The sequence below is a fragment of the Stigmatopora argus genome, chromosome 18 (assembly GCF_051989625.1).
Source record: "Stigmatopora argus isolate UIUO_Sarg chromosome 18, RoL_Sarg_1.0, whole genome shotgun sequence".
In the NCBI taxonomy this organism is placed as follows: domain Eukaryota; kingdom Metazoa; phylum Chordata; class Actinopteri; order Syngnathiformes; family Syngnathidae; genus Stigmatopora; species Stigmatopora argus.
In genome coordinates this window covers 2,899,038-2,923,078 of record NC_135404.1, presented here as the reverse complement: position 1 = coordinate 2,923,078, position 24,041 = coordinate 2,899,038, and the positions used below count along the sequence as shown (strand labels likewise).

General features: G+C 39.4%; 2 protein-coding genes across 4 annotated transcripts in view; one reads left to right on the top strand and one right to left on the bottom strand.

Moving 5' to 3' along the window:
- lrrc45 (leucine rich repeat containing 45) overlaps positions 1-12,124 on the bottom strand; it is a 29,968-nt gene extending 17,844 nt beyond the window's left edge. Inside the window, exons 1-9 of one of the 3 annotated variants that reach the window (XM_077625450.1) lie at positions 12,065-12,124; positions 11,414-11,575; positions 11,078-11,348; positions 6,587-6,648; positions 6,443-6,513; positions 5,952-6,130; positions 4,234-4,362; positions 853-965; positions 168-226 (exon numbers count right to left, since the gene is read on the bottom strand). In XM_077625450.1, the coding sequence (XP_077481576.1) occupies positions 168-226; positions 853-965; positions 4,234-4,362; positions 5,952-6,130; positions 6,443-6,513; positions 6,587-6,648; positions 11,078-11,297 (833 nt within the window). In that variant the 5' untranslated portion in view covers positions 11,298-11,348; positions 11,414-11,575; positions 12,065-12,124. Of the gene's footprint in view, positions 1-167; positions 227-852; positions 966-4,233; positions 4,363-5,951; positions 6,131-6,442; positions 6,514-6,586; positions 6,649-11,077; positions 11,349-11,409; positions 11,728-12,064 lie in introns of those variants that run through there. The other 2 variants (XM_077625451.1, XM_077625449.1) reach the window with 2 other exon arrangements.
- trub1 (TruB pseudouridine (psi) synthase family member 1) lies at positions 12,120-19,350 on the top strand. The gene is made up of 8 exons (XM_077625452.1): positions 12,120-12,365; positions 12,440-12,538; positions 13,437-13,492; positions 15,214-15,295; positions 15,392-15,464; positions 18,374-18,513; positions 18,860-18,916; positions 19,004-19,350. Exons 1-8 carry the CDS (start codon positions 12,224-12,226, stop codon positions 19,183-19,185), a joined length of 831 nt encoding a protein of 276 aa, XP_077481578.1. The 5' UTR covers positions 12,120-12,223; the 3' UTR covers positions 19,186-19,350.
- Positions 19,351-24,041: the final 4,691 nt, after the last annotated feature.

The window sequence follows — 24,041 nt, the reverse complement described above, 5'->3', positions numbered from 1 at the left end:
CACTACTATTACTACGTGTTATAATCTGGTGCGGTGTATAAATGAAACTAATTTTAAGATGGGTCATTCATTGAAGGTTCGCCTTACATTCTGGTGTGCCTTATAGTGTGGAAAATATGGTACACAATGTGTTTTATAAGGCAAACTGTGCCTGTATGTGTTCTCACCTCTTTGACTGTCCCATTTCCTCTCTTTGCCTGTCAATGGTCACCATCAAGTTTTGGAACTGAAAAATTGTAAGAGCGATATAATGAATTCATCATTTAAATAGAATAAATACATACAATATACACAATCCTGAAGAAGCTAAAAAACTGACTGTAGGACTTGGGGTGTGAGGATTCAAGTCCTACGACAGAGAAATGTAAAAATCTCAACTATGTAGTTTTTGAAGAGATAGATGCAATCCACTTGTTGAGTGCATTAGTATAAAGAGGTGGAAGGGAAAAAAATGCCCCAAATTTATGGAACCAATTCATACAGTTGAAGCATGGTGGTGAAAGCAAAATTTGCAGTTAATGTGAGCACAAAACCTTCAGGCTTTTGCTAAAAAGAAAAAGAAAAGCCCAATTGTGTTTGGGGTAAATCAGAGGGAATTTAAATAATAGGTGTGTGCGGAATTCTCTAATGGCCATCTACATGCTATCCACAATTAGTCGGTGCAGAGTTGAAGAATGTTATTGTTATGTATATTAAAGTGTCTATGATTTATCAGCTTGTCACCGGTTGTTTAGCCGTTTCCACATTAAAGATGTCAGGTGGAGCGGCCAGCGAGCCAGCTGTGTTGATCAAAAAAGCAAGATTTGGTTTGTGAGTAACACCTTAAAAATCCATATTTAGTGCCTCAGCTACCTGACGTCCCTTCTCTTGCTTCAGGTTCTGTATCTCCTTCCTGAGGACCTGTGATCTGCTGTGGCTTTCCCTCATGTTGGACTGTCGATCTGTGTTGCGGCCAATAACATGCTCTGAAGGTGGTAGACAATATAAACATCAGTTACTACTATTATCATTATCGAGACCACTTGAAATGCTCTTTTGCACAGTGCATGACAGTGCATTTTGATTTGGGGGCACATTTTCAAATCAAGATACAGAAATACCTTGACATACGAGTGTCCCAACATGAGAAATTTGAAATACGAGGAAAATCCCGAGCAAATTTTTGCCTCGACATACAAGACAAATTTGAGATACGAGCATACGAGATGGTTCCCAATGCAGCCGTCCGAGTGACCGAGTATGCGAGAGGTTGCTTATGAGAACAGCATCGTCGTCTTTCTCGCCGCATTTCCCTCACATTAAGATATCTGCGAGCACCGGGCCGAACAGGTTGCATTTTTTTTTTACTGTAGCTAGCGTGACCGAGTCGCTAATCTGCGAAAAACGCCAGCAGAATCGACATGGACTTGAAAGCATCTGAAAAAGACACCACCCTTCAAATTGAGTCGTGGCTGGTTCGATAATTTAAAAAAATTAACTGGGATACACTCGGTTCTGAGGCATGGAGAAGCGGCAAGTTCCGAATCAAAATACGTGGTGGAATACATTAACATCTTTGCCTCGGTTATAGCACAAGAAGATTTTAATTTAGTGTAACGTAGGATCAAATTCTATTTTAAAGTGTGTGAATAGTAATCTAACTTAGTTTAAGTTAAATTTAAAGTTTATGTTATGTTACGAGCGCGTTATTGTCCCTCAAGTCTCCTGTCCTTTCTCTCTCTCTCTCTCCGCGCACTCCGCAATAAGTCTGTACTGAGTAATGTCAGATTTTAGTATTGAAGATCATAACCACTCGATAGGTATTTGTTACTTTGTGAGTAGGTGGTGAATTAGAACAAATAAAAAGATGTTTTTCCATTGTAATATCCTGTTTTGGGTGTTTTTTCGGGGGTGGGAATGGATTTATTTGTACTTAGTTATTTTCTATGGGAAAAATTTATTTAAGATACAAGTAAATTGACATACGAGCTTGGTCCCGGAACGCATTAAGATCATATCTCAAGGTATCACTGTATTATACAGAGGTGGATTCTATTTATTATCATCAGTCAACATTGGATCATTCAGAGATCCTCACTGAACTTCTGGAATGAGTTTTCTGCACTGAAAGTAAAGGGCCTGAATAATAATGCACGCCCCACTTTACAGTTTTTTATTTGTGAAAAAAGTTTAATGCGTTAATTAAAAAATGAAGAGGAAGCGATGCATTCGGGCCATTGTAAAACCGATATTGCCATCTACTGGATACATGAAATAATGTTTATCACTGTATTCATGATTTTATTCTACTCCTGCATTTGAAAATCACTAACATAATTTGGAATGGAAGCGTTGCTAATTCCCTTTAAAATGCATACGGAATATTTAATCTTGATTTTCATTGCCAAACAAATCATATTCTAAGCAATTTTGATTAATTTGAGACTAAATTCACTTGAAATTAAGGATGTCCCCCATTCGATCCCATAATTGGAAGAGGATTGGAATTGGGTGAAATAGTTGTTTTGAAGATGTATTAATTATTGACTTTAGTATTTATTTCTCAAATACCAAGGGTTGCAAAGCACCAAAAGAATCCAAATGTACAAGGATATTTTCAAAGGAAACTAAAATAACTTCTGCTTTGAACCACGCAAAATCACAACTGTGCAGTAAAAGCGAAAGCAGAAGTAAACAGAGCTGGTACAGGAGAATGTTGTTAGCCACAAGCAGGAAACTAATGGTAAAACAGCATCATGCAAGAGTGATGGTATTGGATTGATAATTGGTTTTGGCAACTCCTCATAATCATATGACTTGGACTTGAACTAAAATGCAAACATATGTGACCGGGACAACTGTGTTTGCGACCATTTTTTTCTATATCAATCACTTATACAAAAGTAAAAAGTTGTTCTTTCAATCAATGAGGATTAGTTTCTCTCAATGGACAAGCACTGGACATCCATCACTGTTGATTAAGGCGGCAATTACCAATCGATAAAAATGGACAATTATATTTGTTGACAACAAATTTGATTTTCAATTATTATCAGCAACTATTTGCAGGTGTACTCAAATTACTCAAGCCAATGCCAGAAATCAAGGTGGAGAAATGGATGGTACATCCTTGTACAGTGGGTGGCAGTATGCAGCTAATTGTAATAAAATGTGGTGATGTTGATTTTCGTCTATTTGAATATACTTTGAATTTGTCATCATGTAGCCTAATGACACCTGATGACCTCATTTAGTAGCAAGAAAGTTAATTAGTTGTAATGTGTAAAGCTGATGATGTGAAGATCAGTGTTCCACATAATGCACTTTTTTCATTAAGTTTAGTTATTTTTTATTGTTGGTGCTATATTCTTGGTTTAAAGAAAACTGGTACATTTCTGTTTAATAACTGTATAAGAGTAATTGACAATTTAAATCAGCGCTTTACTTACAGATAAATATGTCAACAAGTAGCACCATTTTAAATTTGAATTAACATGATTTTGCCTAAATTTGTTCTGAGATTGTTTTGTTTAACACTCGGATCATTTAACTAAACACTTGAACATGTTTTATGTACCTAAAACAGGACAGTTGTAATAAACTATTATTTTTGGAAAATAGACTTTCATTTTGGCTTCATTTTTACTTAAAACAGGCCAAAAACAAATTAACATGTCTAGTATTATTGATATTAATATATTCAAATTGTGAAGGTAATTTTAAAAATGTGTCCTTTATCCAATCAATCGTTGAATTTATCGTCCGATTAGTCAATGAGAGCGGCGGCCCAGCGGCGACTGAGTGGTTAGCGCGTCGGCCTCACAGTGGGGGAGCTGGGTTCAAATTCAGGTTGGTCCACCTGCATGCTCTCCTATGTGGGTTTTCTCCGGGTACTCCGGTTTCCTCCCACATTCCAAAGACTGCATGCCAGGTTGATTGGACACTCTAAATTACCCCTAGGTACGAGTGCGAATGGTTGTTCGTCTTCTTGTGCCCTGTGATCGGCTGGCCACCAATTCAGGGTGTCCCCCGCCTCTGGCCCGAAGTCAGCTGGGATAGGCTCCAGTACCCCCCGTGACCCTAGTGAGGATAAAGCGGTTTAGAAAATGAGATGAGATTAGTCAATGAGGCAAATACTAATTGATAGTTGCAGCTCTACTGTTGATGGCAGTAAATAAATTATGGGAAATGTGCCAAGTACAACAAAAAGTCCCTGGGGTGTCAAAAAGACAAATCAAACACATGCAGAAATACCAAGAGCTTTGAGAGTGTCACTGGGTATATTGTTCCCTGCCAGGTCCAGTTGCTCGACACTTTGGTTCATCTGCAGAGCTTCAAGGAGAGACCTGCCACCAAGGAGACCAATATTGTTCCATCTCAGATCTGTCAACAGTTAGAATTAAAAAAAATGTTAGCAGTAAATTTACTTTTTCAAAATTCTGTAAATTGTCATCAGGTACATTATCGAGAAATGATTTGTAATAGGGGGATGTCTAAAAAAATAAACTGTCCAAAAGGACAATTTGTACTGGCAACATGCTCATTTGAATGTTTTTTTTCTTTTGTGTGGCAAGTATTTCTGTATACTAAATGGTTTATTCAGGCAGCTTGAGTGATAAGCACGTCAGCCTCACAGGTCTGGGGTCCTGGGTCCAAATCCAGGTTGGTCCACCTGTGTGGAGTTTGCATGTTCTCCCCAGGCCCAAGTGGGTTTTCTCCGGGTACTCCGGTTTCCTCCCACATTCCAAAAACATGCATGGTAGGCTGATTGGACACTCTAAAATGCCCCTCGGTATGTGTGAGAGTGAATGGTTGTCCGTCTCCGTATAAAAACACGACATGCAAAAAAAAAATGCAAGTTGATGGTGCCGTCACACCATGACGTCACGACAAAATGGCGTCGTTACGTCATCACGCAACGGCGCTGTGACGTCATGAGGCAAGCAAATGTGGATGATATGGTCATTTATCTCAAAATAGAGAAAAGATAAAAAGACAAAACGCTAACCAAAATTTATTTTGACGTCTGAATGAAATTCAAGAAAAAAACCTACGTATCTTGCATAAAACGTGAAAAAACTCTTCCTGCTCGCTTGGGGCACAGCCATCTTACCGAGGGCGCTGCCATCTAAACCTAGTTAAACGTGCTTGGATTGGCCAGACGCGAGTAGCTTTGATTTTGAAATAAAACAATGCAGGTGTGGAAGTATAAGGAGGAAGCTAACTTAAGCAACAGACAAATAACACGAACACATGCACATAAACACACACATTAAGAATTTTAAATGATGATTTCAAAATATTTTAGCATTAAATCGAATTTATCTTTTTCATTAATGTTTTGTTTTGTTTTTTCGCATTGAATTTTTTCCCCCATTTTATTAATCAACACTGCTTTTTATGTTTGTTTCCCTTCGACGCTGCTTTTTCAGAAATAATCGACTCTTGTCACTGCATCTCCTGCAATTTCTTCCTCCTCTATCGAAAGGAGTAACTGTCACTTAATCTCGTTGTTCAGCGATGGCCTCTCTTTTGAAATTACAGATATACCATGCCAAGCAGTCATCGCTTTAAATGTTGCCTTCTGCTTGTAATATCAGTCAACCATATGTCTCTTTCTTATTTATTTATTTTTTAATGTTCTGCTTTTCTTTCATGGCTGACAAATAAAAAACGGCGTGACAGTGAACAGCCGTCAAAAGAGGTTTGTTGTTTTGACACAGACAATGGAAGGCTAGCGGAACATAGGGGGATTGTCAAGCAGAACGTAACGCAACTGCAACAATTTGAAAATAAAATGACCAATATAGGAGAGGTATTTGCGTTTGAGAGATTTAGTAACTTGGATCTTGTTTTTGCATATTGGTACAGTAATTTGCAAACCAAAAGATTTCGCATCCTGAAAAATTCTTATGCATTTGTAAGTAGACGTACCACTGACGATACAATAATAAGATTTGTGTGTGATTTACCAAGTACTTTCAGGTTGCTGTTATGTTTAAGTGTCTGCGCAAATGCCAACATTCCATGATGGTTGATCTGATTATTCCGCAGGTCAAGATGGGTCAGCACACCATTCGAGCTCAGGCCGTCACAAAAGACAGTAAAGGCTTCATCCCACACTCCAAGTGCATTCCAGTCTAGCACTAACCTGCATGCAAAATGTTGAGTGGGCCAGTTAATCAATCAATGTTTTTGTTGTGCTATAGCTATACAGGCATATTTAAAGGATCACACAAATGTGAGTGCACCCCGCTCATTTCTGCATTTTTTTAAATTATATCTTTTCATGTGACAACACTGAAGAAATGACACTTAGTACATTTCTATTATCCAAGCTCTAAAGTGACTACACTGAATCAAAGTTTCATTTCTTCAATTTGCACAAATGAGAGTGATGTATGTACTCACTTTTGTGAGATACACACCATATACAACAATGCATAATAGATGGCGTTCTTACCGAATCAAAGTCTTGTTTCGTGCCAGCACCTTTCCCAAAATCTCAGCTCCTGCTGCTTTCAGGTTATTTCCCTGTTAAAAATAATGTACACAACAAAACTATCACTATCATAACATCAAAACAGTGTAATTCATGAAGGGTTACCTTTATATCCAAAACTTTTAGGGATGTATTGTAAAAAAGACCACTCAGGAGAGCTTTGGCACCTAACAGTCAACACAAAAGAAGAGGCACAAATACATTTTTATATACCGTATTTTCTGCACTATAAGTCGCACCTAAAAGCCTTCAATTATTTCAAAAGCTGACCGTGCGCCTTATAATGCGGTGCGCCTTATATATGGATCATTTTTGAGCCGCAAGTACGGAAAGCAGCCCCCGACTCCATTTCCCCCGTAGAAGTAGTGCGTGGTGCATGTTGGGATATATAATTCTTTTGTCAATCCACGCGGAATGACGGTGAGCACTCTAATTTAGTGCTCGCCGTCATTCAGGCTGGATTTACAAAAGAACTCCACCCGCTAGATGTTGGCGTCAACAGAGCATATATATGTAAATATGTAAGATTGTAGCCAAAGGCTAATTTCCATCTTAAGTCCCTTGTGTTCCTCAAGCAGGCGAATTGTCAGGCAGGCAGAATGTAGTTATGCCAAGATCATAGGTTTTGGATTTTCCATCATACAGTGGTACCTCGTCATACGACCGTTCGTCATACGGAATGCTCGTCTTACGGGGGAAATTTCGATCGAATAATTCGCCCGTGATGCGGTCAAAGTTTCGTGATGCGACCAAGCCAGGTTGCCATGGCATTTTTTTTGGCATATCTTTCGTGTATAACAATATTTACGAGCACCGGATGAGCTATTCAGACCAGGAAACGCACAACGCGCATGCGCGGTGAAAAGAGGGCTTTCTGGGTAATGAAGTATACTCGTGCTCGCAAAAGTATCCCCGGTAGCAACTCTATCATAGGCGCCGTTCGAGGGGATGCGAACACAGATGCTACAAGCTAAAAGGAGCCGCTAGCCAGCGCCCCTGAAGCTCCCATGAGCAGCGGGGCGATCGCTGATAAAAGACTCTGCTCGTTGGCTGCTCATAAGAACATCGGGGGCACTGGCTCGCAACAGCATCCCCGGTAGCAACTCTATCATAGTCGCCGTTCGAGGGGATGCGAACACAGATGCTACAAGCTAAAATGAGCCGCTAGCCAGCGCCTCGGAAGCTCCCATGAGCAGCGGTGCGATCGCTGATAAGACTGCTTGCTGCTCGTTGGCAAGTGGTCGTGCGTTCTCCGATTGTGAGGACATTTGTGTGCATCATTTTCGGAATATTTTGAAGGGAATAGTACGACAGCAAACAGCCCATCGATAGCGAACGTGAGGGTGGAGTGTTTGTTCTGTTTACGAGTGCGTTGTGTGGAGGAAAAAAAAAACCGAAGCCCCTCTCCCCTCGGCGAAATCCGGCCAATTTTAGTTAGATTAAACACTTTATTTCTATTAAACCACTCGTTATTTATTACTTTGTCAATATATGGCGAATTATAAGAAATAAAACTTTTTTTTTCAATCCAATATCCTGTTTCTGGTGTTTTTTTCAGAGAGTTGGAACGAATTAATTTGTTTCCCATTCATTTCAATGGGAAACTTTACCTCGAGTTACGAGTAACTTGTCATACGAGCTCAGTCCCGGAACGGATTAAGCTCGTATCTCGAGGTACCACTGTATATATTTTCTTAGTTTTATTAAGTTTGGACTCTCTCCACCCCCATTGAGTTATTTGTTGAGTGGAGGATTTAAAAAGAAAAAAAAATTAAAGAACATTACACAACATGCGGTGGTCCGGCTTGATTGGTAAACACGTCGGCCTCAGGTCAGTCCACCTGCGTGGAGTTTATATTTTCTCCCCGGGCCTGCATGGGTTTTATCCGGGTACTTCAGCTTCCACCCACATTCCAAAAACATGCATGGTAGGCTGATTGGACACTCTAAATTGCCCCTAGGTATGCGAGTGGGAGTGAATGGTTGTCTGTCCCCTCGTACCCTGCGGTCGGCTGGCCACCGGTTCAGGGTGTCCCCCGCCTCTGGCCCGAAGTCGACTGGGATAGGCTCCTGCGTAATGGGTATCTCATGCTATTATTGCACCCAGAGACTTAGTGAACACTATACCGCTACAGACACACTTCCTGGTTGTGCTTACGTTACTTCCCTTTTTAAAGGAAACGATTGTACATTTGTGATAATGAATTCAAACAAAATTCTGTTTCGATTTTCTTTTCTTTTAATTTGTTGTTGAAAGTGACAACTATTGCAGTAATATGAACCATTAAAAAAAATCAAGATATTTCGACATTAGAAGCAATTTTGCCGCCACAACATCTTAAACTTCTGGTAAGAAAATTGTAATTTCTGTCATTAAAAAGCATTAGGTTCTCATGAAGATACAGACGCTCCCCTACTTACGAACATTCAACTTACGAACAACGGTACATACGAACATGTCTGCAAATTGCGTTTAAGTCCAAAAATGTTCGCAAGTCCAATTTTGTATTTCGCCCCTTTTTCGGAGTAGTACTTCTTTCCGCCGCTAATACCGACGCCTGGCGCTGTGAGAGCTCAGCTCACCCAGCATCTACCTTCTTCTTCGTTGCAATGCGGAAGTGCGTGAATGTATCTCCAGTGTGCAAAGAACCTTTTTCATTTGTATCATTAAATATCTCATGCATCCAATATTGAATATGGTTGGTAAAAAGCTAAAGGCTTCTATTGAGGGAGTTGCAAGGAAGAGGCAAGCCATTTCATTTGAAACGAGTGGCAATAATAACGAAGCTTGATGCGCGTGAGAGTGGTGAGCGTTGCACATTCAGTACCATTTATAAACAGAAAGATCGAGCAGCAGGACCCAAATATTGAACGTTGCACAAAGTTTGCAAATCAATTGAATGATGCCATACAGTGCTACCTCATCATTTATGATCAAAAAAAGAAGAAAACTGTGCAATCGTCATTAGGTCGCTTCTTTTGGCCAGTTTCTAATACATAAATCTCTCTCTCTACAGTACTGTACATATTCTCTCCATTTTATTAAATGTTTTTTTTCAGTACAAACCAATGCGTGTTACTTATACAAGCCTTAAACATACAAATGCACTTGTATAAACCTTCAATATACTTATATCGGCCTTAAACATAAATTATAATACAAAATATAGCACTGAATCAACTTACAAACAAATTCAACTCATGAACAATCGCTCGGAACCAATTGCGTTCGTAAGTAGGGGAGCGTCTGTACTTCTTTCTTTTTTCAAATTGAATAATTTGATATTTTGCACTTACAAAGACAGGCATATTATCTTCCTTATGATATTGACCCTAATAATGTGCTTTTGATTCATACAGTATCTCAGAAATACCACGAGTGATGATTTTTTCTTAAGAGTTTCCCATCAAAGTAACACATTTGTACTCCCTATAAAAGCCATGAATATGGAGGTGAAAATTGTGAATCTTGGGGCAGTTATACGGGAGAAATTGTAAAATTCAACAATTTTGAGGGGGCGGCGTATATGCAAGTAATTGCGGTATTTTTTATGTATAAGATTTTTATTTTTTCGTCTCACTTTTTACTTTGCTTTGGGTGAATTGTTGGTAGTCTATACAAGACCAAATTTTGAGAAATTTCAATTGTAATGTGTTCCCTTTCTAGATGGCCAAATTCAACACATTTTAAAAATGACCGGTGTGAACTACATAATCGGTATACGTGCTTAATTCAATCGCTAGCCAAGAAGTTTTACTGTCAACAACAGTGCAACGTGGCTTAAGCATCACTTATCGTGATAAGAGGTCTTTGTGAAATTGATTTCTGGACAGCTGGCTCCAGCTGTCACGTATCCTGTTTCAAATCACTTTTACGGGGTGAGTGCATTTTAGTGTGCTTTGTAGTCTTTTCCCATTGACATTAAATTTACTGTCCAAAGTAAAACCTACAATGGTTATTAGTAAATTTAAGAACTTAATTAGATTGATTTTAATTCAATACTTAATTAATAACCCACGGGAACCATTTCTCATCTCATCTCATTTTCTGAACCGCTTTATTCTCACTAGGGTTGCGGGGGTTGCTGGACCCTATCCCAGCCGACTTCGGACCAGAGGTGGGGGACACCCTGAATTAGTGGCCAGCCGATCGAGGAAACAGACAACGATTCATGCTCACACTCATACCTAGGGTCAATTTAGTGTCCAATCCGCCTACCATGCATGTTTTTTGGAATGTGGGAGGAAACCAGAGTACCCAGAGAAAACCCACGGAGAACATGCAAACTCCACACAGGTGGACCGACCTGGATTTCAACCCAAGACCCCAGAGCTGTGAGGCTGAGGTGCTAACCACTCACCCAGCGGGCCGCCTGGGAACCGTGTCAAAATATTTTAGTTAGTTTTGTGAAACTACAATATAGTTAGTTCTTTTTTTCTTTGTGAATATAATTCATTTTAACTTCCGTAAACAAAAATATCTTATTCTAATCAATAGATTTGCCTAAATTTAATTAATTTTCAAAACATTGGTACACAGACTACAAATTTCAAACCCTGTTTAACACCCCCAAACACACCGACACGCACACTCACCTTCATCCCCAAGCATGCAGTCACTGAGAGACAGCTCTATAAAGAAAGTGTCTTTCTGAAAAGCGCAGCCAAGTAGCACACAGGTATCTGAGGACAGACTCAGACCACTCAGATCCAGACGGGAAGAGCGGCAATCTTGCAGTTTGTCCAAGACACTCTTTTGGGGCTCCACACCTCTTTCCTTACACAGGCATAAGTAAGTGTGCCTAAACTCCTCCATTCCGCAGCCGTATTTTTTCGCACTGCATCCGCTTCTTCATGTACAGTAATACTAAAAAAATGAAAACTTTGTAATATTGATAATTATAGAATAATGCACAAATCACACGTACTTACGATGCAGGCGTGGATAATTATACAAAATGGACCTTTTTGTAGCAATTCACCATTTTTGACCAATGGTCAAGAGTAAAAACAAACCATCAGCTCGGCGGGAGGCTAAAAGTGCATCAAGTTCCATTCTTCGGACGTAAGACTTGGCAAATTGTCGAAGTAGGGCTTGAAATAAAGAGGAACACATTTTAGACGTTCCTAAAAATTGCAACTTATATATTTCATATTTAAAACCATGAAAGAATTCTGCGACTTGACCGGAATTTGAACAGCAGTGAGTAACCAGGAAGTGTGCTGGGGGGTAATGCATCATGGTCAATGTAGTCAGATAAGATTTCTCATCTTCCGAATACAGCGCTTTCTGTTGTCTTGTAAAACCACTCAAAATACCTTTTAAAAAATAAGAATGTGGGTGAAACCCTTTCGTCTAGCTTTATTTAATCCTGCATTCAATTTAGCGACAGGCAGATAGTGCTCATTCAATGATAGATGACCAAAATAGTGGTTTAAACCAACGAAGAAGAACGACCCTTTCCAACGGGGCTCAAGAGATGTCACACAATGCTTATGTGCTGAACCAATCATGACCTAACTTAGAATTATTCATTAGTATATAAAGTCTTAAATTTTCCTTTTTATGTTTTGTTTACTTACCCTACTGGTTGAGAAAAATATATTTCTAATGTTGAAATTGCCGTCATTGCTCGAGAGGAAGTGACGCTTTTTGCGCGCATGCGCTGTGGAGAAAAGTCGCGAACGTGCCCGGTCACAATTTTGTTGTGACAATAATGTGAAGCGAATATTTAAAAAAGCATGGCTGGAACTCACGCAACTGCACCGCTCACTAGTTCTCTTTCTAAATTGCAATCTTTGAATGGACTGTTTGCAATTCACAAAAAGCAAGGACCAACGTCTGCGGATGTTTTGAATAAACTTAAAGAAACCTTACTCAAGGGTAACGTAGAAAAAATGAATGTCTTTGGTACATAATTGATATGTACGCTGATTGACGAGCTGTTTTCCCTGCAGAAGCCGGTGTGCAGAATCCGAACCCGAGGAAAAGGAAGAAACAAAGTCTGAAGATGGGCCATGGAGGAACGCTCGATAGTGCTGCCAGTGGAGTTTTAGGTATAGTAATACCTTGAGATACGAGCTTAATGAGTTCTGGGACCGAGCTCGCATGTCAATTTACTCGGATCTCAAATCAAATTTTCGCAGTTAAAATAACAAAATTCAAATTAATCCGCTCCCACCCTCTGAAAAAACACCAAAACAGGATATTACTTCAAAAAAAACATTTTTATTTGTTCTAATTCACCACCTACTCGCAAAGTAACAAATACCTATCTAGTGGTTACCATCTTCAATACTAAAATGTGACACTATTCAGTACAGACAGACGGTAGCGTCTTAACGTGGACAAGAGAGACTTGACGGCTATGCACTTGTAACATAATAACCTTTAAATTTAAATGAAATGAACTTAGATTACTATACACACACTTAAAAATACGTTTTAATCTTTCGTTACACTAAACTTAAACCTTTTTGTGCGATAACCGAGGCAAAGGTGTTAATGCAGAGGTGGGCAAACTGCGCCCCGCGGGCCAGATCCAACCCGTTGTGCTTTTTAATCCGGCCCGCGGAAGATTGGTACAGATTTAAGGTTTGATGTAAATGATTGCATTCTTGTCATTTTGAATTGTAATGACTGCATTTCAACACCAGTTGGAACATAGGCGCACTGACTTGAGAGCGTCATTTCCAATTACTACTCTTCTACTAGAAACTGTTGCTGTTTTAAAAGAATACAACATCAGTCGTCACTTTTCCACCAAGCATTCTAATTACGCCAGCAACCTTTCAACACAAGAACGTGCGATTACCGCTGACAGGTTGGTTGCTAGCTTGCAGGCTCAGGAAAACATCTTTATTCGAGCAACTTCCATCCAACATTAATCATCAATATTTTAATGTTTTGGGGGTCTCTTTGAAATCTTAGCTTCATTCTCTGTTCTTTTTTTAGTTGTTGGTGTTGGAAATGGCACAAAAATGCTCAGCACAATGTTGGCGGGTTCCAAGGTGAGCTACAGTCTAAATATGTTATGAATTATTGATCTTGTAAAAATCTGACCCAAATACAACTGTCTGGCCTCACCTGAGATGATAAATTACAATGTTTGAGCTATTCAGTGCCATTTTTATCTGTTGAATGTTCATATTTACTAGTTGAATAAATATCAAGCTTTCAAAACATGTCGACAAGCATGTTTGGTTGTCATTAGGACATAAATATTGCAATTTTTGATGAACAGACTTAGATTTTTTTTTCTTTGTGGCCAAAATGTTGACATATTTGGTCAGAGTGAAGAAAAAATAGTTTGGACATTGTAATGTACATTGTCCTTAAAAAAGAGGCACAAACCAAGCAATTGTAAACATGTTTTTTAAAATATAAACAAAATATCAAAGACATGCAAAATCAGACAAAATAGGCTCAGGCCATAGAGCAGTGTTTCCCAACCTTTTTTTAGTTGCAGCACACTTTTTGCATTGAAATCTCAAGGCACACCACTAGCCGAAAATCTTCTAATTTAAAACTGTCGCCTATATTAACATTATGAAGTCGTTCTCATCAAAGTTTTATTAACAGGAATTAAATAATCCCCCCCCAAATTATTCCAAATTCTATTTTTTTCACACCGATCTATCTTCACCAAAGTTGATGTCCGCAGACCCCGAACAGAATGATATTAAAATAATTAATGCAATGTTTTTTAACCTTATTTTAATTTTTGACTTTTTCTCCCAATATTACACAAAAAGTAATGTGCATGGAGACTTTACGTCGCCAAAAGTTAGTGCCCCTCAAACCAAACAACTTCCGGTCCACGTACCGTAAAAACAGGAAAATGACTTAAATCTTGTAATATTATGACTTTTTTTCCTCCCAATATTACTTCAACCCCCTAACATTATGAGAAGAGCCGTTTTCAGCTCACACTGACAACAAAAGTTGAAGCCCGGAAAACCAAACAGCTTCCGGTTTACTTTACATAAAAACATTTTTTTTCCACGACAACGCACCCGTAAGCGGAACAAACAAACTTAAATTAACTTGGATTAATATATACAGACACACTCAAACATACTTTTAATGTAACTACACAAAACTGAATTCTAATTTTGTTTTAATATTTTTTTTACCTCCGTTCTGGCCGGTTTAGTTGTTTGCCACGCCTCTACCCTCACGTTCGCTATCGATGGACTGTTTGCTGTTGTATTTCCTTCAAAATATTCCGAAAATGATGCACACAAATGTCCTCACAATAGGATAACGCACGACCACTTGCCAACGAAAAATAGTCTTTAAAGAACGATCGCGGGACCTTCTTTCCTTAGAAAGAATAACAGAAAATGCAATAGCTGAGCTTACCCACGTATTGATTGTGGTTAATGAAGTTTTATTCTGAGAAAGAGTGCCATTGTCTATCGGCGTTGTGTGCACGAGTATACTTCATTACCCAGAAAGCCCTCTTTTTTCCCGTGCATGCGTGTTGTGCGTTTCCTGGTCGGAACTCGTCTGAATAAATCATTCGGTGCTCGTAGATATTGTTATACACGAAAGAGATGCAAAAAAGACAGTGCCATGGCCGCCTGGCTTGGTCGCATCACGAAATTTTGATCATATTTCGGGCGAATTCGATCGAAATTTCCATCGTATGACGAGCATATTGTATGACGAGCATATTGTATGATGAGCGGTCGTATGACGAGGTATGACTGTATAACCTTTTCATCAGAAATACACTGCCGTAGCAGAGTTGGGTAAAGCCACAGACACTCTTGATGCAACTGGCAGTGTTACTGAGGAAAAAGACTTCAGTAAGTGCAAGCATCATAGTTCATCTATTCCATATAAAATGTACTACCGAATTCTTCTGTTCTACAAATTTTCATTTTTGTTGTTTCCATTCACAGAACACATCACCCATTCTGATTTAGAAGAGAAGCTGAAAAGTTTTGTTGGGAATATCATGCAAGTCCCACCACTGTAAGTTGTTACCGTGTTGAAATGCTTAATTAATGAAGTAGGATCACCCCTAATTTATCTACCATACATGCATGTTTTCATGTCTATAGAATATCAAGAAGTGTATATCTTAAAAGTTAGTAATATACATATGTAAATACTGCAATGTATTCATATTTAAATCGAATCAATATATAATAAATATGTAAATCCTTTACATACCATACTCAAAATGACAATAGTTCTTCTCCACTTGATTTTAATCCCAAAAAGATGATGAGCGACCTGTGCAGTGAGATGAAGGGAAAGTGAAGATGATGAAAATTAAGATTTACTGCACAGGTTATTGAGAGCTTTATTCCAAGTAAGGCAATAACGCTTTGTCAGATTCAAGAGGCGTCATCGAGGCAGCAGGAGCTTCTGTGGCAGGTTTTTGGCACGTTACAGTGCACGCTGTCGCCTTTAGTATACGAAAACAAAGCCTTTTAGGCTGCGAAGATGGGTGGATGCTGCGGAGGAGCAAAGTAGAAGTTGAGTTTTCATTTAAGTCCAAGCAGCGGGCTGACGCCGTTACGCTCTTCCGAAAATAGAGCTCTCTGAACGGGTAATTGACGGCTGGACGGCGCGAGAGATTGAGGAATGACAATACAAGCATTCAATTTGAGTGGAAGTTTAATTTCCCCCAAAATAATCATGGTCTTAGTACTTTGAGAAACTTTCAATGTGGCTCACAGTTTGAAGCAGTGTCCCAGAGTTTGATGTCAACATGGTCATAGCCATGGAATATGGCAATCGTGTTGACAATTTCACGTCATTGACAAAAGCATTTTTGTTCCAAAAAAGAAACAGTGGTCACAACTCCCCATCAACATCTTCCTTCTGCGCCGAAAACCTCTCGCAAAATTTCCCCCATGGCGCCTCCTGAAGATTTCATCAATGATCCAATGCCTCTCGAATCTGACGAAAAAGACTTGGACCAAACCTCCCAACCTTTTTTTTAAATTTAAATTAAGCGGAGACGAACTATTTTCACTGTGAGTACATTACTTAAAGTATTTAAAAAATAATATATAGATGATATTTAGATATACATTACATTCGCATACATATACATTACATGTGCCTATAACTAACATTTAATAAATTCAGTAATCCCTCGAATATCGCGGATAATGTAGACCAGACATTGCCGCAATAATCGAAAAACCACAAAGTAGATCACCCCTATTATTAGTATAGTAATACTTGGAGATACAAGCTTAATACTCTCCGGGACCGAGTTCGTATGTCGATTTACTCGCATCTCAAAGTAACAAATACCTATCTTGTGGTTATGTTCTTCAATACTAAAATGTGACATTACTCAGTACAGACTTACCGCGCGGATTGGGCGGACGAGAGATTTCACGGACGCCAACGCGCTTGTAACATAACAAACTTTAAATTGAACATAAATTAACTTAGATTTCCATACACACACTTAAAAATAAGTTTTAATCTTACGTTACACTAAATTTAAACCGAGGCAAAGATGTGAATGTATTTCACCGCAGCGTTCAAGTCGGAACTTGCTGTTTCTCCATGCCTCAGAACCGAGTGTATCCCAGTCAGTTTTTTAAAATTATTGAGTATCACACCACTGCAACTCTACCAAGACCCAGCAGGCACTCTAAACTTTCACCTCGGACAAGGAGAAGACTGATCAGAGATGCAGCCAACAGGCCGATGATCACTGGAGGAACTGCTGAGATCTACAGCTGAGGCTGGAGAGTCTGTCCATAGGACAACAATCAGTCGAACTCTGCATAAACCTGGCCTTTATGGAAGAGTGGCAAGAAGAAATCCATTTCTCAAAGATATCCATAAAAAGTGTTGTATAAACCAAATGTGGAAGAAGATGCGCTGGTCAGATGAAATCAAAATCAAACTATTTGGCCACAATGTAAAACGATGTTTGGCCTTAGACAAGCACAGCTCATCCTGAACACACCATTCCCTCTGTCAAAGATGGTGTTGGCAGCCAAGTGGTTTGGGCCTGATTTTCCTCAGCAGGGATAGTGAAGATGGTTAAAATGATGGGAAGATGAATGGAGCCAAATACAGGACCATTCTGGAGGAAAACCTTCAAAGTCTTCAAAAGACCTGAGATTGGGATGGAGATTTATCTTCCTACAGGACAATGATCCAAAACAATAAGTCAAATCTATAATGGAATGGTTCGCAAATAAATGTATCCAGGTTTTAGAATGTCCATGTCAATGTCCAGAACTGAATCCAATGGAGAATCTGTGGCCATAGCTGAAGACTGATATTGACAAACACTCTCCATCCAACCTCACTGAGCTCGAGCTGTTTTGCAAGGAAGAATGGGCAAGAATTTCAGTCTCTCGATGTACAAAACTGTTAGACATACCTCAAGCCACTTTCAGCTGTAATTGCAGCAAGAGGTGGCGCTACAAGGTTAGAATGCAAGGGGGTGAATAATAGTGCATGCCCCACTTTTTAGGTTTTTATTTGTTAAAAGCTTAAAATACCCAATAATTTTTGTTCCACTTCACAATTGTGTCCCAATTGAAACAAAAAAATAATTTTAGATATATGTTTGAAGCCTGAAATGTGGTGAAAGGTTGCAAAGTTCAAGGGGGCCAAATACTTTCACAATGCACTGTATAACCTTCCTTTTTGCATCTTTTTTTTAGGTTTCATTATAACAGTAGAAAAGAACTATTAAATGGCACTATAGCCGGAAAAAAAAAACGTTTTATTCTTTGTAATATGAGGCACCAACAGACATGCATTTGTGAGGCTTGTGATGTTTGCTGTTTGTACAATCTTAGTAGAATATACATTTTTCTAATCAACTCAAATTCCTGGGGTAAAAAATGCAGGTCATGTATAATTTGATTATTTTATCGCCTTTATATGTTTAGCTACTCAGCATTGAAAAAGGATGGCCAACGATTGTCTGTCCTTCTGAAGAAAGGTCAGAAGGTTGAAGCGAAACCTGCAAGATCCGTCATAGTGCACAACCTGATCCTACAAGAGTTCAAGCTGCCATACTTTACATTGGGTTTGTAATTATTGCTTATACTAATTTAATGTTTGTCATGACAGCAGGTGGAGCTATCGCTAGCCAAAGGTACATTTGGAGAATAAAATACCCAAGGAAACTTGTCAAAATGAAAAGACTCAAAATAGGTTATTAGAGACGTTGAAGAAAAATGGCAACTTCATCATGATGTATTGGGCCGCACGGCAAAAAGATATGAAAAGGTCATGTGAAGATATGAAGCAAGTTTGTCCCCGAAAAATCCACGAATAAGCCGCTAATAGCAGCTATACTCTGTAAAATACTGTCATTATTTTAAGATAACGTTGGAAACCAATGAATGCTTTTAACTTCTTTTTCAAAGCAGAGATTGAATGCGGTGGTGGATTTTACGTGAGAAGCTTAGTTGATGACCTCGGAAAAGGTTGGTTTATATAACAAAATAAAATAAAATCCCAGATGCAACAGAGGAGTGTATCCCAGGCAACATTACCCAACTTTTTTTTTGCAGCGCTCTCGTCCTGTGCTCATGTCAAGCAGCTGATCCGTACCAAGCAGGGTCAGTTCACCTTGGAGCAGCACACCTTATACGAGGATCAATGGACACTGGAACACATCGTTAAATCACTGCATCCGTGTGCAGAATCAGACCACAGTCCCAACACTGTCGCAGCACCAGAAGCTGGACCATGAGAAGCAATCTTCAGCGAAAAAAAATGATTCCATTCATAAACAGCAATCGGTTAAACTCTTGTTTTTTTATGTTTACAATATTCTCATTGCTTTGTATTTTTATTGAAAAGACATGTTATAATAATCCTTGACTTTTGATCAGGTAAATAAAAGAAATAGTACCTATTAATGTAGAAAGTGAATTTCAGTCACACTGCGAAACTTTAAACAGGATGAATGATAATGCTATACGTATTTAACTGTTAGACAAGTAGCTACATGCTATCTGAGTTTAGATAATTTACAATCTAATCAAGAAAGTAAGGGCTCCCTCACATAGTAGAGCCAAACTATTTAGGAATGCAGAATTTGAATATTTATATATGGCTGAGAATTCCTTAAGTGCAAGGATCCAATGAACAGAAAAGAAAAAGCATAAGTACTTTTTTTATAAACATGTGGAATGTATGTTATTAATACACTTGTAAACAAGAGTTTTTAGCCACTTAATTTTGATTATATAGTATAGTTTTAGGTCGTAATAGGCAGATCCGGCAGAAGAGTGGTTAGTGTTTTGGCCTTACAGTTCTGGGGTCATAGGTTTGATCCGACGTCGGTCCTCACTGTGTGGAGCTTGCATGTTCTCCTCGGGCTTGCGTGGGTTTGCTCCGAGTACTACATGCATGGTAGGCTGTTTGAACACACTAAATTGCCCCTAGGTTTGAGTGTGAGCATGAATGGTTGTCCCTCTCTCTGTGCCTTGCGATTGGCTGGCCACCGATTCCGTGACCGGATGTTTCGTTGACGGACACTTCGTCCCCGGACACTTCGTCCCCGGACACTTCGTCGACGGACAATTCGTCGCCAGACGGTTCGCCTAACCTTAGCCACTATTAAAGAAGACAAAGGAAATTCACATTTTCTTTATTAAAGAAAATAAAACAGCAAAAACTCGCTCGACAACACAAACACAAAAACATTTGGGCGTGTGCGTACTAAATGGGCTCGTCTCTAAACACACTACACACGAAACGGGGTTCCTACGTTGAGCGCTCCATTTTTAAAATAAAAGGCAATAAATAAAATAATTTTATTAAAAAGACCGTGTTTTGTGCGTAGTGTTTGTGTTGTCGAGCGAGTTTTTGCTGTTTTCTTTTCTTTAATAAAGAATATGGGAATTTCCTTTGTTTTCTTTAATAGTGTTTAAGGTTAGTGATTAAGGTTAGGCGAACTATCTGGCGACGAAGTGTCCGGCGACGAATTGTCCGTCGCCGAAGTGTCCGGCCGACTAACTGTCCTGCGACGAAGCGTCCATTCGACGAAACGTCCGGGGACGAAGTGTTCGTCGACGAAATGTCCGGGTACCACCGATTCAGGGTGTCCCCTGCATGGTAGCTGTAGTTATCTGGCGGTCCAGAAAATGAATGGATGAATAAGCAGATCTAGTGATGAACTTTAGATGGATGTCGAAGTTCCCGAGTCAATAAATATACGCCAACATTTCTAGCTTGATTTGTCGCTATCAGTGACATTGAGCCAAGCTGAGCGTGATTTTTTGACCTTTTGTACTTTGGCCCAAAAATGATCACCTCATCACTATCAAATTATAATCTACCAGAGTATTTGGACCAGACAAATAAAGAAAAGAAAATAGTAATATGATAATATAGTATGATCTCATATACAAGGTGAAGGTTATTTATAAGGTTATTCATAAGTTATTTTAATAACTTTTTAATTTTTGTTATAATGCTTCTAATTAAAACAGTGGCTGGCCACTAATTCAGGGTGTTCCCCGCCTGGTGCGCACACTTGGCTGGGTTAGACTCCAGCACCCACTGCAACATGTGAGGATGAGCGGTACAGAACAAATGAATGAATTTGCATGGTTTTCAGGGTTTAGATTAAACATTTAAATTTACGATTTAGATTTAGGATTGATATTTTGGTGCGAGTGGTTACCGTGTCGGCCTCACAGCTCTGGGTTCCTGGGTTCAATTCCAGGTCACATCCCACCTGTGTGGAGTTTGCATGTTCTCCCTGGGCCTGTGTGGGTTTCCTCTGGGTACTCCAGTTTCCTCCCACATTCCAAAAACATTCATGGTAGGCTGATTGGACACTAAATTGCCCCTAGGTATGCGTGAGTGTGCATGGTTGTCCGTCTCCTTGTGCCCCGCGTAGGCTCCAGCACCCCCGCGACCCTAATGAGAATAAACCGGTTCAGAAAATGAGATGAGATTTACCATTCATATTTACAAATTAGATTTAACATTTAAATTTAAAATTTAGCACGTCTCATCTCGCATTTTCCTAACCGCTTTATTCTCATTAGGGTTGCGGGGGGTGCTGGAGTCGATCCCAGCTGAGTGCGGGGCACATGCAAACTCCACACAGGTGGACATGACCTGGATTTGAACCCAGGACCCCAGAGCTGCGAGGCCGACACGCTAACCACTCGCATCACCGGGCCACCCAAATTTAACACATTATTTACAAATTAATATTGATGTTACTAAATATTGTAGATATGCAAAAAAAAGATTTTGTGTCCCCCGCCTCTGGCCCGGAATTAGTTGGGATAGGCTCCAACACCCCCCGCAACCCTAATGAGGATAAATCGGTTCAGAAAACGAATGAATGAGAATGAATGAATGTGGCTCTTTGTGTTGTTTCATGTTTCTCTTATTTTTGTTCTCTCTTAAAACACTCACATTTCTCAAGGCCCATAAAAAACAAATATTATTATTTACAATTTAATCCGACAGATTGGATTATTTTTTTATTCTGCTTCTTACGTAAGGGATCGCCAAATTGTGAGTTTCAGTGTGAATTTTCACATTTTTATGAAGATTTTTTTAAAAATCCATTCATTTTCTGAACCGCTTTATCCTCAGTAGGGTCGCGGGGGGTGCTGGAGCCTATCCCAGCAGACTCTAGGCCAGAGGCGGGGGACACCCTGAATCGGTGGCTAGCCGATCGCAGGGCACAAGGAGACGAACAACCATGCACACTCACGCCCATACCTAGGGGCAATTTAGAGTGTCCAATCAGCATACCATGCATCTTTTTGTAATGTGGGAGGAAACCGGAGTACCCAGAGATAACCCACGCAGGCCCGGGGAGAACATGCAAACTCCAGACAGTTGGACCGACCTGGATTTGAACCCAGGACCCCAGAGCTGTGAGGCCGACACGCTAACCACTCACCCGGTGGGCTGCTTTTTTTAAAAATAATAATTATTATTATTTAATTGCGAAGAAGTGAATTCACAAATAAGTGAAGCAGCGATAATCGAGGGAAGACTATAACTTGTTTGTCACCCTTGGCCTAGTGGTTCACTCACCTGACTTCGGTGTTGGCAGCCACGCGGTAGATTCCCGGTGCGGATGGTCGTCAGTCTCTCTCTGCCCCCTGCAGCTGTCTGTCGACCAGTCTAGGGTGTATACTAGGCTCCCGCAACCCTTACGAGGATATGCGTTAAGGAAGATGAATGAATATTTAACAATATGTGACGCTAAATTTGAAAAATTATTGCCGTCTTTGCAACATAACGCAGTCGGCAATCGGCGCCCCATGAACTGTTTTTGTCTTTTTTGTGTGTGTCGTCAACTCATTCAGACGACGAAAAGATACGGCAACATAAATGAGAAGCTTTTGAAGGTTGTTCATGGCGCCAGCTGTCACAGCCGCTCTCCCTATTGAGACCTTATCAATCGGTTTTTTTGGGCCGGAGTCTGACGCCACGTGAAGCTGGCTCGGATCGATCGGTTCTAATTATTGTCTCAGTCCAAATATTGGCCGTGCGTTTTTTTTCTTTCATGTCTTCAAGGCTTCTCACCGCTGTGTTTGCTCTCGGTGTCCTCTTTATCTAAATTACCACTGTCGGGAAAGTTGGCTGTTTTCAAGTCGCATCACAAAATCGAAAATCCAATTTGATAGCTGAACCTATTCATCAGATGATAAGCATTTAGCTGGCCTTGTTAATACCACCCACAAAAATGAAACGTGATGTGATAACGCAATGGACAGAGACGTTATCAGTCGTGGTCAACAGGATTCATATTGGGAAAGCTGCAGTATATGGTCATCACAGGGCAGGTGTCAAAATGGCGGCCCGGGAGCCAAATCTGGCCCCTCGCATCATTTTGTGGGGCCCGCGCAAGTTAATCATGAGTGCCGACTTTCTGTTTTAGAAACAAATTGATATACTATATATAATATTTCCTGAATTTCCCCTTTTTAAATCAATAATGACATTTTTAAATCATTTTTTTCTTTTTGTGTTTTTAGTTCAAAAAGGATTTTTTTTAAATCCAAAAATAAATATTTTCTTTTCCACTTTATTATTAAACATAATTTAAAAATATATTTGGTTTCTTTTTTAAATGAAAAAGAAAATGATTAAAATACTTTTTTTCCTAAATAAGAAAAAAAAGCTCAACTATAATTTTGTTTTTATCTATCAAAAAATAATAATATTTAGGGCTTTTGATACAGTTCTTTTAATCAGATTTTTTTTTAATATTTTATATCTAAAATGGTCCAGGCCACATGAAATCAAGTTGACATTAATGCAGCCAACCCGAGTTTGAAACCCTTGCCATAAGGTGACAATGAGCCTCCAGATGTATGGTTATCTTTCATTCAACATTCAAATCCTGAGTTAATCACTTGCCGGAATAATTCAGGCAGCATAGTTCAAGATAAGCAAGGGGTTGTTAGATTAGTCAAAGAACGGTTTAACAGCAATAGCTGTTTTTATTACAGGAGTTGGTAGCATCAATAGGAAACGTGTTAAGATATACATTTGAGGTCAACCAATCATTAAAAAAATCAAATAAAATAAAAATAATTCCTGGAGTAAAGTATTCAGGGC

Excerpts from the sequence above, each read along its gene's own strand:
- trub1 (XM_077625452.1), top strand. The coding sequence starts at position 12,224 with ATGGCTGGAACTCACGCAACTGCACCGCTCACTAGTTCTCTTTCTAAA. Across the intron at positions 18,514-18,859 it reads GCTGCCATACTTTACATTGG|AGATTGAATGCGGTGGTGGA; the intron begins GTTTGTAATTAT and ends TTTTCAAAGCAG. Across the intron at positions 18,917-19,003 it reads AGTTGATGACCTCGGAAAAG|CGCTCTCGTCCTGTGCTCAT; the intron begins GTTGGTTTATAT and ends TTTTTTTTGCAG.